Source organism: Pholcus phalangioides, unplaced genomic scaffold, assembly GCF_987345545.1.
Source record: "Pholcus phalangioides strain wild (caught in Gottingen) unplaced genomic scaffold, Ppha-v1.0 ptg000024l_1, whole genome shotgun sequence".
Classification (NCBI taxonomy): domain Eukaryota; kingdom Metazoa; phylum Arthropoda; class Arachnida; order Araneae; family Pholcidae; genus Pholcus; species Pholcus phalangioides.
This window is the reverse complement of record NW_028301616.1, coordinates 18,816,332-18,831,926: the sequence shown is the minus strand read 5'-3', so window position 1 is coordinate 18,831,926 and position 15,595 is coordinate 18,816,332. Positions and strand designations below refer to the sequence as shown.

Here is a 15,595-nt window from a genome sequence, read left to right as displayed (position 1 = left end):
GATACGAAAAATTTAATCCTTTCCCCTCAAAATGTTGCACAAAACACTGCTGCTCATAAAACGTAGCCTTCACAAACATTGCAGCTCCTTCCCAAGCAGTACAGCTACGAAAAACTGAGTCTCCCCAAACATTGCAGCTCCGAAAAACAGGGGTCTTCCTACACAATGCTGCTCCAAAAAAAAAACGGCGTCTTCCCAAACATTGCAGTTCCGAAAAACAGGGGGTCTTCCTACACAATGCTGCTCCAAAAAAACGGCGTCTTCCCAAACATTGCTGCTCCAAAAAACGGGGTCATCCCAAACATTGCAGCTCCGAAAAACAGGGTCTTCCCAAATAACGCTGCTCCGGAAAAAAAGGATATTCCCAAACAACGCTGCTCCAAAAAACGGGGTCATCCCAAATATTGCAGCTCTGAAAAACCGGAGTCTTCCCAAACAACGCTGCTCCGAAAAAAAACCGGAATCTTCAAAAACATTCCAGCTCCGAACAACAGTCTTCCCATAAATTACAGTTCCGAAAAACAGGGTATTCCCAAATAACAAAACTCCAAAAAACAAACTTTTATCAAACAATATGTTACGCTGCAAGTAAAAAATATTCTTCCTTTGGGTCCTCCCTTAAAAAATGATCCAAATAAACGGGAGATTTTCCTTTTAAGGATAACTCCGCAACATTTTTCCGAACAGAGCTGAACGTGAATGATGTTCCAGAATAAATAGCGTGCTTAAAAACATAATCATAATAATTAGTTATTATTTCTCGCAATAACTCGATAAGATACGTTTAATACTGAAAATAGATTGATAAGAAGGACCAAATGCACGCATAGATATGATACGTATCATATATATACAGGCATTCCTAATAATAGTAATAAACGATATCAATATAACTGGATGAATATATAATTAGCTGGATATAATTCCTAATCTACTTAAAATAACTGAACGATGATTTGGGGTATTCTTTTCTAAATAAACGGTATTTTCATGGCAAATATATATTAGTTATTATTTTCTTCTCTTTGGCGATTTTTTTTTTGTTTTTCTCTGGTTCAACGGAAACACGACGATCGGAAGCGATGGGTAGGAAGTGCCCCGAGCTCTTGTGGCCCACATTTGAGAAACCTGACTGGAACACTGCACACACCACACACGCTTCATATACGACAAAACAAGCTGGGTTAATAGCGATCGAGTGAGAGTGAGTGTCCGCCTTTTCACCCGTCGGTGAAGATGACTGTTGTTTTCCTGCTGATACTGGTTCTAGCAGGAAGCTCTTTCGGTTCGGAACCTGGGGGCAACGGGACCCGCGCAAATGCCACCCATCAACAACAACGACATCTGGACAACGACAAGAAGATTCTGCACCTATCCAGACTATTCCTGAGACCATCCCCTCGACTCAATAACGTATCACTTGGCGTAACTATCCCGCCGGTAATAGACGGCGAAGAATCGGTCATCGTCGCCAGGTTACGTACTACAGATGACAATGGAGCACCTTTCCCGATTGTCTCCTCTTCCATCCGGGGATTCCCCGGTGAATTTTTCAGGTCACGCAAAATCGGGGAGGTCCAAGTTCCGAAGAAGGACGTTGCCACGAGCAATGGATCTTCGATTGAACTGTTCGTGGTGGACGCGACCAAACCGGGTAACTCAAAGGACGTCGGTGACTCCGAGAGTTCCGTAATCGTACCGTTGTATTCTGGAATAACTGCCCGGAGCAAGAATCGAGGAGAAGATCCATCTCAGAATTCCGAACCAGCTTTCGGTCCGAGATCTTCGGATAAGAATGGATCGACTGACCGCGATAGTGAAAATACCAGTGACAGCCGTGGGAGTAACGCCAACGGCGACGCTCTTTCGTCTGCCGAGGACATCGTCAAGAGGTGGATGGAGCTCGAAGGCGCTTGGAAAGTGAAGACGAACTCGGTCCTGAAGAAGATACTTCCGAGGGTCCTCGAGTACCGGAATCGCGTCAACGTTTCGTCCAAATGCAACTTCGCCATGATGCAGCTCGTCGCGGGGTTGAGGAACCTCAAGAGCTGGGCCGTTAGAAGTGAGTTACCATTTACCTATCCATTTCAATATAATACAGTAAAACCCGTGTAAATTGAAACAGCACTTTCCGGTAAACTTACAACGCGAGGACCAAGTTCGAACCCCACCGGCGAAACAGTGGTGGTCGGCTGAAGTTGGTTTTCTGTGATTCCCAGCTTCGAGGTGCGAACGCGGGCCGTTATAAAGTCTCGCCACAGAGCGCAAGCAATCGGCCTTTCAATTATGTACAAATCATTACACTTCACTTATAGTTCAAAATGTACATGGCAAAGTTGGCAGCACTATAACAAGCATTACACAGAAATATATGTTTACACGTTAGGTTCACGACATATACACGCACATTTTCCAGCATGGTCCAGTTCTTCTACGACCACCTGCTAAAATGATTGAGACAATGCGGCGGGCCATGATCCCGTTAGGAGGAGGTCAACTTAAAAGACCTACCGGATTGACCGGAGGTCGAAGATGTATGTATTCCTGCCCAGGCCGTCTTGACAGCATCATACCCCCCCCCCCCGGGAAAACAGAGGCTCATGCGGATTTACAGTTTTACCGCCCTTGGGCTACACGTGATCAAATTATTTCTCTCGATTATTCGTTCTTGCCACACAGTTCCCAAAATATTTCTCCGACTTACTTATTTTGTGTTGGTCCTCAACTTGTGTGTGTGCATTTTTCCCCATTTTTTTACTTTTTTTGCGGTGCTCAAAAAAATTATTGCTCTCATCTATTCATTTTTTACCGGCCCCCGCTAATTATATTTCTCCCATTTATTCATTATTACTCGAATTTTTTTATTTTGTGTGTCCTCAAGGGGGAGGACTTGGGGGTTTGGCCCCTGTGAGGAAATGAACGGAAGAAAGGGGAAAAAGATGGCCAAATCTATTGTTCAATCACTTTGGTCCCCCTCCAAACGAAATTTCTGGCTACGCGCGGGTCTGTCGCCCTTAACTTAATTTTTTCCCATTTATATATTTTTTTTTTGTTAGTCTGCAAATTATCTCTCCTATTTATTTTTTGCCTGCAAATTATCTCTTCTATTTATTTTTTGCCTGCAAATTATCTCCTATTTATTTTTTGCCTGCAAATTATCTCTTCTATTTATTTTTTGCCTGCAAATTATCTCTCCTATTTATTTTTTGCTTGCAAATTATTTTTCCTATTTATTTATTTTTCTTTTTCCTGCCAATTATCTCTCCTATTTATTTTTTGCCTGCAAATTATCTCTCCTATTTATTTTTTGCCTGCAAATTATCTCCTATTTATTTTTTGCCTGCAAATTATCTCTTCTATTTATTTTTTGCCTGCAAATTATCTCTCCTATTTATTTTTTGCTTGCAAATTATTTTTCCTATTTATTTATTTTTCTTTTTCCTGCCAATTATCTCTCCTATTTATTTTTTGCCTGCAAATTATCTCTCCTATTTATTTTTTGCCTGCAAATTATTTTTCCTATTTATTTATTTTTTCTTTGGCTTGCAAATTATCTCTCCCATTTATTTTTTGCCTGCAAATTATTTTTCCTATTTATTTATTTTATGCCTGTCTGCAAATTATTTCTCCTATTTATTTACTTTTCGCCGGTCTGCTAGTTATATTTCTCCCATTTATTCATTTCTCCAATTTACTTATTTTGTGTCGTTCCTGTACTTATTTTTCCTATTTATTTAGTTTTTGTGTGTCCGCAAATTTCTACTTTTTAATTTTCTGCCGGTGCTCAAATTCTTTCTTTCCTTTATATATATTTTGCTGGTCCATGAACTATTTTTCCTATTCATTTTTGCTGGTGCTCAAATTATTTCTCTCGCATATTTATTTTGGGCTGGTCCTCTGATTATATTTTACAATTATATTCCCATTTATCAATTTTTTTGTTCCGGAAATTATTGCTCCCATTTATTTTTCGCCTGTCCACAAATTATTTACCCTATTTATTTATTTTCTGCTAATTCCCAAATTGTTTTCTCATTCATTTATTTTTTGTTTGCCGGTCCGCGAATTGTTTTTCTACATTAGTATTATTTTTCCAATTTACTAATTTCTTGTCGATCCTCGATTTATTTTTACCATTTATCTATTTTTTGCCAGTCGGCAAATTATTTCTTCTACTTAATGTTTTGCCCATGGCCACAACATCCTGGAGCAGGGTCCATACACTGGGATCTTTAAGGGTATATTTCACGTCTGCAGACACTCACCATGTCGTGTCAGACACGGCTAACATTCTTTAACATAAAAATGTCTGTCTGCGCCTGCGCAGCCACAATACGATAGATATGAATACTTTCTATGTTAAAGAATGTTTGCAGTGTCTGACACGACACGGTGAGTGTCTGTAGACGTGAATCCGACCTTATACTGTAGCTAGCCATAATACCTAGCGCTGCCCGGTTTTCTTCAATTACTAAAAGTATTGAAAATATAACAAACCATTATAAAGGAATAAACTGTAATACATATATACTGACAGAATTAAAGAAGTGACAAACCATTGTAAACGCAATGTACGTGTCTGAAACGCATTGTTTGAGAACCACGGTAACCAAAGTAAACATTCCAAAAGTCGCTGTTGAGGTTCAAAGACCATTGTTGCCCTACAGATATTTGCTAATTCCGGGCATTTTCCCAGCTCTGACGAACTTTTTAAGTAGCCCGTCGTTCAAGTTGGGGTCCCATTTGGTATATATGAAAAATTTGGCGACAATCGATCTAAAATTGTAGATTTTTATAGAGAACATACACACATACACAGAGAATGGATTTTATATATATATATATAGATTTATAGCACCAAGAAACAAAAAATGATGGTAATAGTTCCGGGCCCCCGGGCTGGAGCCCTGTCAGTCCCACCCTTGTGGGGGACCTAGTTTTGCCTGCGCTCAAAAATTACTCCTCCCATTTATTTATATTCTGCCGGTCCGCAAATTATTTCGCACATTCCCGCCTGTCCGCAGCTGTGAAAAGTTTGAAGAACACTCGTATCGATCACAACTCTATCCATTTATATCAATGCAAAAAGTATCGTAAAAAAAAAATCGTAAACACGACCAAAGAATCTTAAGTCGGATTCTTAATTTCACTTTCCGCGACAAGGAGAGAGAAAAAAAAAAATGGGTCAGGAAAATATTATCGTGATTATATTACCATCACTATCATGATTATGGTGTTGTTGTTTTTTTAATAACGTACGAATGGACCGCATCTATAATATGAAACGGAACATCCGGCTCACGACAATCGGGTCAGTGATCCGTTTGCTCTTGAAAAGGAAAGAAAATAGGCCTCTCGTGGAAAAGGGCCTTTTCCTCTCGGGGCCGAACACGTGAGTCGAGACTTTTACTCGTTGCGAACTTCTCTGCTGCGGTCTAATTGCAAAAAAAAACGGCAACTTTTTTGGAAAATTATATCATCGTTTCAGGCTGAGCTGAAACTTTTTGGTCTCCTCCCCCCCCCCCCCCCTGATGACTTGACCGGTCTTTTTGTGGTGGAATTTTTCCTTATCGAGGAGTGGTTTTTTACTGGGCACTGTATGTGGAGGGTTTTTTTTATTAGATAGCAGATCTTTTGTTTGCAGTTCTTTTTATTTTTGGAGGTTTTATATAGCTCGATGGAATTTAGGGCTTTCTCTGAGAAAAATAGTAGGGTAGGGGGGTGGGGAGCATCCTAAATACAAGGTGGTCATAAAATAGCTTTTTTCGGCATTTGCAGAGGTGGATTTATGGTTTGGCTGTCTGTGGGATACGCGAATTTTTTTGTCGCCTTTTCTCTCATTCTAGTCTAATTTTCATGATCGCTTTTTCCTCGGATTCGCAGCCCTGTGTTATGACCCCCCCCCCCCCCCCACTTGACCCCTGCCTGTAAATATTCCTGTGTCTCCAAGTCATTATTTTGGTCACTCACATGCTTGCGTACTCTTTTGGACCCTAAAATGCTCGCGTACTCTTTGGGACCCCCCCCTAACATGCTCGCGTACTCTTTTGGAACCCTAACATGCTTGCGTATTCTTTTGGGCCCTAACATGCTCACGTACTCTTTGGACCTAACATGCTCGCGTACTCTATTGGACCCTTAACATGCTTGCGTACTCTTTTGGACCCTAAAATGCTCGCGTACTGTTTGGGACCACAACATGCTTGCGAACTCTTTTGGACCTTAACATGCTCCCATACTCTTTGGGATCCTAACATGCTTGCGTACTCTTTGGACCCTAAAATGCTCGGATACTCTTTTGGATTCCAAAATGTTTGCGTACTCTTTTGGACCCTGACATGCTTGCGTACCCTCTAGGTCACTCTCTTGCTCACACACTATCTAGGTTATTCTCATGATCACACACTGTCTAGGTCACTCTTTTGGCACACATTGTTTTGGTCACTTACATAGTTGTACACACTCTATGTCACTCTTTCAGCCATTCACTTGCTTGCACATGCTTTGCGTCAATCTTCTTTCAGCCATTTACATGCTTGCCCAAGCTCAAGAAGTCACTCTTACAGTCAGGGCCGCAACTAGGGGGGGGGGGGTGCCGGCGGAACTGGTGCCCCGGGCACCGGACTAGAGGAGGCGGCAAATTTCACTTTTTAACCTCCCCTTCGGCATTATGAGGGAGCGCCAAAATGCGTGCTTGCCCCGGCTGACCAAGCATCTAGTTGCGGCCCTGCTTACAGTCATTCACATACTTGCTTGCACACGCTTTGCGTCACTCATTTGTTCATTGACATTCTCGCACGAGCTATAGGCTATTTCATTCTCTTTGTCATTCACATCCTTGCACACGCTCTCTCTGGGCACAAAGAGGCGGATTCATAGAATAAAATTTTGCCACTCTTCTCTAGTTATGTACTAATTTTCTCTTTTTATGCATTGCAAAAAACGGTCGAAGCAGTGATAACCCTGAATAGCGTTCGAACGGTACCCGGAGCATGATAAACGCCGGCGCTAGACGTTGGCAAAGAAACACATGGGAAACAGCCAATTTATAACCAATATCACTTTATTGCCGCCAGAAGTTCTGCACCGAAGGGTTAGAGCACTAACCCGTTGGTAAGATCATTGTTTGTGTCCTGCGCTGGCGCTTACGGAGCGACAGGTACCGTTTCAACGCCATTCATGTTTTTTCACTACGCTGATCACTTAGCAACGCATAAACTTGAGTGTTGCTGTTTGAATTTTTCGAAATTTTGTTGCTGTGGCTGTAACAAAGAGAGCTAGGGTTTTTGTTTTTTTCCCATTATTAGGCGTATACACGGATACACTTATATTTACACTTATACTCCACGCATTTCCTTGCGGTTATGACGTACGCTTCTAATGCATTTCTAGGTGCATGAAAAGCACGATTCCTACACATTTCTAGGAGTACGCAGCGCGTGATTCCTACGCTTTTCTTAGAGAGTAAGCAACGCAACTTCCTACGCATTTCTAGGGAGCATTTAATTCCTATGCATTTCCTAGCAGTTTCGCAACACAAGTTTCTTACGCAATCTCATGGATACGCAACACAAGTTTCTTACGCAATCTCATGGATACGCAACTCGTGCTTTCTATGCATTTCTAGGAGAGTACAATGCATGTTTCTTGCACATTTTTAAGTGTATGCAACGCACGCTAACTGCGCAACAAGCGCAGGACGCAAGCTTCTTACATACTTCTAAGATGCATTCGAAGCATGTAGGAGTGGAAAAACTCGCAACACACACAGAAGGATTTGCCTGACGCATGATGATCCAAAAATTCCATTCACTCATAATCCGTTACTTCGGAAAGCAGGTGGCAGCACCAATTAGTACGCAAAAGCAAATACTTTTACGCTGCAGCCACCGAAACATGAGATTAAACTATGGACTGGATTTGTGTGTGTGTGTGTTGACCGCAACTACATTTAAGAATCGACTGTATTTTAATTTAAAACTACAAAGCGGGAGGGTGGGGACTTCGGAACTTGTGGTCATTATTGCCTAGTGCTCTGGTCATCTGATATTGCTGCAAGACCAGAAATGAGCCCTCGTTTACGGAATTGGGAACACGACAAAAAAAATGTGGGATGATTTTTTAATAAATGAATCACATTACCACCACCACCACCGCGTCATACCATGATGATGGATTCTGCTAGTGACAGCAAGCACCCAGTACCAGCTTCTAAGGAAAAAAATTTCCAAATACAAGAAAACATGTTGAGGTCAAGAAACAGGTCTTTTTTTGAGGTCTTGCGGAAAATTTTCCCCCAAGAATAGCGATGACCAAAATTTCTCTAGTGATGTCCGAAATACGATGAATTCCCCCTTTGATTGGACAAAGGATAAAAAAAAAAAAAATCCTTTTCAGCCATTGCCGATTTGAGATTCAGCCTTGTCGATCATCTAATCCAGGGGTTCTTAACCTTTCGTGTTCCATGGACTCCTTATACTAATAAAATGAAGGCCAAGGAACCTTTGTGTGCTGATAAAATGTGGGACATGGGCTCCTTGTACCGATATAACGAAGCCCTAAACCTCATTGCACCGATAAGATGAAGGCCCCAAATCTCTTTGTACATGAAATGGACGATACGGACCCATACTACCAAGAAAACGCAGGCCGCGGGCTCTTGAACGATAAAATAAACGAAAACCCCCTTGTGCTGATTAAATGAAGGCCGCGGACAAGTTATACAGATAAAATGAAGTCCGCAAATCCCATTAAACTTGTCCCCTTTAATTGCAAATAAAATGATGGGGCCACGAACCCGTTTTATCGATAAAATGGAGGGCACTGATCCCTTGTGCCGATAAAATGAACATACTGATCGCTTTTGCAGTTAAAATGAAGACCACGAACCCGTTGTACCGGTAAAATGGAGGGCACGAACCTCTTGAAGATAAATGAAGGCCATGGACCCTGTTGCGCAGATCAAATGAAGAACACTAACCCCTTGTACCGATAAAATGGAGGACGCGAACCTTTTCTTGATAAAATGAAAGCTAAGGACCCTATTGCACAGATCAAATGAAAGCTAAGGACCCTATTGCACAGATCAAATGAAGAACGTTGGCCCCTTGCACCGATGAAATGAAGGGACCCCGCCACACCCCTTGTAGATGAAATTCAGACCAAAAGTCCTTGTAGATAAAATGAAGGCACCAATCTCCTTACACCGATCAAATGAAGGCTGCGGAGCTTTTGTAGCAATAAAATGAGGAACACAGCCCCCGTAAAAAAGAACACGGGCCTATTTTACCCAGAAAATGAAGGCCACGAGTCCTTTGCGCGATAAAATGAATGACATAGACTCCTTGTGCTGACACAATGAAGGCCCCGGAACCGTTACACCAATAACATGAAGGGCAGACCTCTTGAAGATAAAATAAAGGAGGTTAGAGGAACCCTTGGTACTGATAAAAATGAAGGTCCCAACCCTTTTAGATAAAATGGGAAGGCCACGAACCCATTGGACCGATAAAATGGAGGACACGGACCACTTTCGTCACCAGTCCAGAACATGGATCCCCGTTCTGTCCCCTAAGCCGGAAAATTTTCAGAATAATATTCAGTACATAAAAATGAATCGAAACTCACGGACCCCCCCCCTTAAAGGCTTCCCAAGAACCCCCAATGGGTCCGTGGAACCCCTGGTTAATAACGTCTAATCTAACTTCACCTAAACATTTTTCTCTTATTTGTTGACAGTGGTGGACGCCAGCGGCAGCCTACCATCGGGCAGCCTCGAGGGGACTTTCACGGACCTCGGTGATTATGACCAGTGCCTGGACATCGCGCACAAGATGAGAAGGGGTCCGGCCTCGTCCGGTGGCGACCGCCACCTGAAGGGACAGTACTGCACCCTGGAACTGAAACCGTTGCTGCCGGCGCTCGAAGGTAAAGACACCCTGCATACCAAGGTGCTCGACTTCGGAAATACTTCAGAGGACTCTGTAAGTTATTTTTGAATCCCCCCCCCTTTTTTTTTCCGACATGCGTACCGTAATGTATGTAACTCGAATATTGATTTGTAAATCTCTGTTTCAGGTACTGAGTGATCTATCGCACAATTCAGCCCTGTTTCACATAATGGTGCTGCGCATAGGTGTCTGTACACCGTCGTTGTGCTCCGAAGAGGATATCCGGAACCTAGCTGTACTAGGTATGGATTTCATACGTATATTGTGTACTAGACAGGCTTAGGCCGCCTATGGGCTGTAGAACTTTTGCTGTCCTTTTCCTCATTCTAGTCTGATTTTCTTCACCGTTCATTCCGGAAAATAGCCCATGTGCAGCATAGAAAAAAATCAATATAGTATTATATTAATAGATAATTTTCGAGCAATAACATTAGTTAAATTGTTAAGTTTGCTTCAAAATTTTAACAGTTGTTGTTTTTGTACGGCAAACTAACGTTAGCAACGTGCGTAAAACGAAGTTCAATTCTTATCTATATCCCTTTTGATTACAATTACAAAAAAAGCCTAGGACGACTACAATCTGCGCATTTTACTAACGTTAGTTTACCTCATATAAACAACGACTGTTACAATTTTGAAGCAAACTTGACAATTTAACTAATATTATTACTCATAAAATATTTGTCAATATCATACTAATCAAAACCCGTTCAATCAATTTCGATCGAAGAATCACAACAGTTGTGTTTTTTGTTCAATAGGTGACAGTAGGAGTTCCAGTTCAGTGATGTCCTTACATATAATGTAATACTGAATTGCAGTGGTTCCCAGAGCGTGAACTTTGGGGAGTCGCAAGAAGCTATCCAAAATGAAAACGCCTGATCAAAAAAAAAATCATTTTTATTTTTGGTAACGGAAGTAAAAGTATGTCAAAACTGGTAAACGCCCCAATTCTAGTAGAGTATTTACGGGATGGGGGGGGGGGGGGAGGTTATCAGGGTGGCAAAATTGAGGAATGAGTGGTCTAGAAAATCAATGGATTGGGTGAAGAACGGCAAAATTTGTATAATCCTCAATAAATCAGCCTCTGCCCAGACAGCAAGTGACTACGTCAGTGAGTGACCAAAAGAGTGACTTTCCCGGTCAGTGAGCGCCCTAGAGTGTGTGCAATAATGTTAACAATCAAAAGAGTGACCTAGACAGCGAGGGAAAGGGTCAGTGAGTGATCTAGAGCATATGCGAGCATGTTAATGAATAAAAGAGTGACCTGGAGATTGTGAAAGCTTGTGAATGACTAAAAAGCGTGCATGTGCAAACGTGTAAATGATCAAAAAGAGTGGACTATAAAGCAAAGAACCATGTCAGTGGACGACCAAAACAGTGTGAAGCAAGAATGATCAAAACAGTGACTTCGAGAGTGTGTGAGTATTGGAGTGACTAAAAGAATGACTTAGAGATCACGGGTGCACGTGCAAGAATGGGGAAGGGAGACTAAGCGGGTTATAGTACCGGTGGTGAATTCGAAGAAAGAAAAGTCAAGAAAATTAGACTAGAATGGAAAAGGGCGACTAAATTCGTGTAGCCCTCGGGGAGAAAATGCGCTTCTGTTCAACTCAGTTGAACAGCTACTTACCTAACTGTATGAAATGCTTGTATCAAATGCTATTTGTACAGTATGATATTACTCGTATCTCATGTTAATTGGCCACCCAAAACAAATGTTAATTTGGCCACCCACCGTACATAGCGTATGCGTATGTACACCGGGCCGCGGCCCGGCGGTTGAGAAACAGTGCTCTAGATCACTCTTTTGGTCATTAGCATGCTTGCACATGCTCTAGTACGATACATTCGTATACACCGTACACCGTACGTTCGTATATCGAATGTGTTCCGTCAAAGAGACCTTTAAGCATGTCATTCTCGAGACGAGATTGAATCGAGAAAATGCGCGTACCAAAGTAAGTTACTGGTACTGTGTGAATTCGGATCACTGCCATCGTTACGTCCTTTATGAAGGCCAATGAACAGCCACTGACCTTGTCTCCGGGAAGAGCCCGAAACGATCGCCACCACCATCATCATCAGTGTGGGAATCGGACCGAATACGTTACGTGACGCGTCGCATTAACACTAGTTTCCCGTCATGGAAATGATGACGATCGTAATAGCTGTAGATAGAAGGGGGTTACGGGTAATTGCAGCACCCACGTGATACCGGTGCCTCGAGCCGCGCTTGATTGCTCACATTTTTTTTTACCGGTTTGGAAGACGAGGCCCGTCGGGATACTGGCAGAAATCTTATTCTGGACCCGGTAACCGCAGCTCATTCAAATTCTTTTCACCTTCCCGTTCTAACATTTTTGTATAGAAGAGAAATGCGCGTAAAGCCGAGTTTTCTGTACCGCGTGCAACGTGAATCGCCCAGCGCGACCCGCCATCCACTCATCAATAGGAAAAAAGCGGCACGACAGAGCGCAGCAAGCCTCACACCAGCGCTTATGTCTGACGTGATTGCCAACTGCTTCTAGAGGAGTCAAACGCGTCGTGCGCCGCGTGTTTCGCCGATCTCTTCATTCTTTTGTTGTTTTCTTTCTCCTCCCTTCAAACCGGAGCATGCAAACGACAGAATAGTTTATGCCAGAGCCATATACTACATAGCGGCCATGAGCTGATGCCCCAAGCCAGGCAAACACAAACGCGTATCGTGATTATGTAACCCGTTTCTGCCAACGCGAAATGGTCCAGATCGGTTCACACGCGGAGCAAAAACCTAATCCTAGAAAAACCTAGCTTAAATATTGATTGAAATACAGAAACTTTGCACTGGGACCCTGCTGCCACCTATCGAATAAAACTAAATCTATCTGTTATGAATTCTCCAAGTAAAATTGGCTGTTAGTTTTATAGCAATGTGAAACTTCAAAATATAAAGTAAACGGTGTAATACTTTTTGCATAGCTATGCTCCATATAATACCGATTACTATATTTTTGCCACAAAATAATTTTACAGTAAACATAAAAACATAATAACCGGTGTCATGGCGCATAAAATTTTCACCAAAAATGCATATCAGGAAAATTTTACAAAAAAATGATATCATACCGTGTTTTATTTTTTTTATGCTGCACACAGTTACACAGTTTAAAACTAACAAACAGTTTTAATTCAAGAATTATAGCAAATAGTTTTGTTTTTATTCGATAGGTGGCAGCACACACACCTATCGAAGTGAGCAAAACAAAGTAGCATTGAGCTAGGGACGAAAAGATTCACCTAGAGAATGTGAAAGCACGTAAGTGACCGAAAGATTGACTTAAAAACAGGGGAATGTTTACGGAGGGCGGAATGGGGAGCTTAGCCGGTTATAGCTTAGGGCGGCCATTCTCGAGGAATGGCTGGTGAAAAAAATTTCGCTAGAATGGATAAAGGGCGTCAAAATTTGAGCTCACACAAGTCAAGACCATAAATCCGTTTCCGTACTGTGCCCTTGAGGGACTTCACTCATTGCCACTCCAACTTGACACTAATAAATCCCCATCTAGAAAGTGAGGATAGGAGTTGCAAAGTCCGTCGTCGTTCGCTGGCTGGCATCCAGGGGCGGCTCAAGACAAAATCTCTACCCGTGTGGAACCCATTTCCTATTTATGACAACCCCCCCTCCCCGGCTACCCCGCGACCTCCAGATTAACCCGAAAATTCCTTAAAAATCACTTTTTTTTGCCCTTTCACTTCGGATTTTCCGCCTACACCGAACAGAAATCATTAATCATTTTCCCTAATGTTTACGGTAGAAATTTTTTTTCACCCTTTCACCTCGGATTTAGCACCCCTACATAGCGGCGCCCCGTATACCCACACGCCTCGCACTGCCGGAGTCCTTAAAGGATTTCGCGCTTCGTCTTCGAGCACCTTATTTCTCCTGGAAGTTTGTACATGCATTTCTAAAACAAGCGTGACATATTCCACGAGACACTTACCGCTAGAGGACATCATCACTCGGCAGCCATCTGAGAGGACCGTTCTTCGTGACGAACTTGGACATCGTAATGAATCTGAAACGGACGAAGATCCTCTCTTTAATCTTGTTAAACGGCCCTCCACAACGACACCAGACACACTGGTATGAGCCACTCCCGTCCGGGGAATCCTCAGTCTGAGTCTCCCGCGTTGTACCTTGCATGCATATGAGCCGCGCCTCGCCTATAGGTCCAGGCTGCACCGATCATAGAGACCCAAATGTGTGGCCTCGCAGTTCAACTCTTACAAGCTCATTAACATATTCCCATCATCAATATCGTTCTGCATCATTAGCATCAGGCCATCTTCCACACATGTCTGCGCCATCAACCCCCCATTTACTTTTTTTTTTTCATGCCAAATGACCTTCATCGAAAATTTCTCTTTTTAATTATTATTATTTATTAACACTCATGGTTTCTGATACAGTATAATCACATGCGATATGAAACAGCTATTAAAACCCTTTTCCTTGTATTTGTGACCCCCGTTGCAGCGGTGAACAGAAGGTTACCCGTTGAAGTAACGGTGAGGAACTGCGAGGTGAAGACTTCATTCCGCCTGACGTGGAAACAGATCATAGTCCTGTAAGTTTTTACTTTTTTTTTTAGTCGTTAGTGATCATGATCCTCGTGGAAAGTTGCATGCCATGCACGATAACCCAGTGGTTCTTAAAGTGTGCCAAAAGAGCACTGTGTGCACTCTTTTGCACTTAAAGTGTGCCAAAAGAGCATTACAAAAAGAGCACCACGGGTAAGTGGACACTGTGGGACAAAAGTGCCACGAATAAACGACCACCTGGGTAAGGAAGCAGTGGGTGTAAGGAAGCCACTTGTGTGAGTGACCACCAAGTCTAGTGAACTACAAGTAAATTATTGCGAGAGTAGTGGAGCCATGGGTATTATATTGAGAGCAAGGGTATCTTACCTCTACCTCTTACCTATCTTGCTCCTACCTCTTACCCCAACGAGGGCAAGAAGGCCCCGGGTAAATAGACACTGGGACAAAAGTGTCTCGGAAACCCGACCACCTGGTCAAAGAAGCCGTGGGTAAACGAATACCGGGGTAAGAAGGTCGCTTGTAAGTAACAACCGGGTCGAGTGAACTACTAGTCAATTATTGTTTGAGCGAGAGCGTCACAAGTAAACGCCAATGGCACAAGGAAGATGTGTTGATAAATTGCTATACGCGTAGCTTCTACCACCCCCCCCCCCCCGGAACATTCCATCGCCCCCCGGGGGCGTTAACGTCAACTTTGGAAATCACTGCCCTAGAGTGTTCTACACATGTTCGATTGGATTTAGATCCGGGGACTTTGCCGGCCAATCGATGCGTTGGGTATCTTCACTCTGCGACAGCTACTGTACGATGAGGTGTAGCGTTGTCGTCCATGAACAGGAAATGAGGACCCATAGACCTCTAAAAAGATGCACTTAAGACAGGAGAGCCTCGGTTCAATAGCGGACACCAGTCACTGAAGCACCTTGGAAGATGTACGGGTACCAAGCATGATACCTCCCCAAACGAGAACTCCGCCACCTCCACACCGGTCCTTTTCGATGATGTTGAAGGGGTTATTTGCGTGTTCCCCGCTCTCTCCAGATGTGTATGCGTCCAGAATA

General features: G+C 42.8%; 1 protein-coding gene across 1 annotated transcript in view; it reads left to right on the top strand.

The window, feature by feature from the left end:
• Window positions 1-1,179: 1,179 nt before the first annotated feature.
• LOC149068900 (O-acyltransferase like protein-like) overlaps window positions 1,180-15,595 on the top strand; it is a 68,761-nt gene continuing 54,345 nt past the window's right edge. Inside the window, exons 1-4 of the mRNA XM_089250699.1 lie at window positions 1,180-2,062; window positions 9,739-9,983; window positions 10,078-10,192; window positions 14,470-14,560. Of these exons, the coding sequence (XP_089106825.1) occupies window positions 1,237-2,062; window positions 9,739-9,983; window positions 10,078-10,192; window positions 14,470-14,560 (1,277 nt within the window). The 5' untranslated portion in view covers window positions 1,180-1,236. The remainder of the gene's footprint in view (window positions 2,063-9,738; window positions 9,984-10,077; window positions 10,193-14,469; window positions 14,561-15,595) is intronic.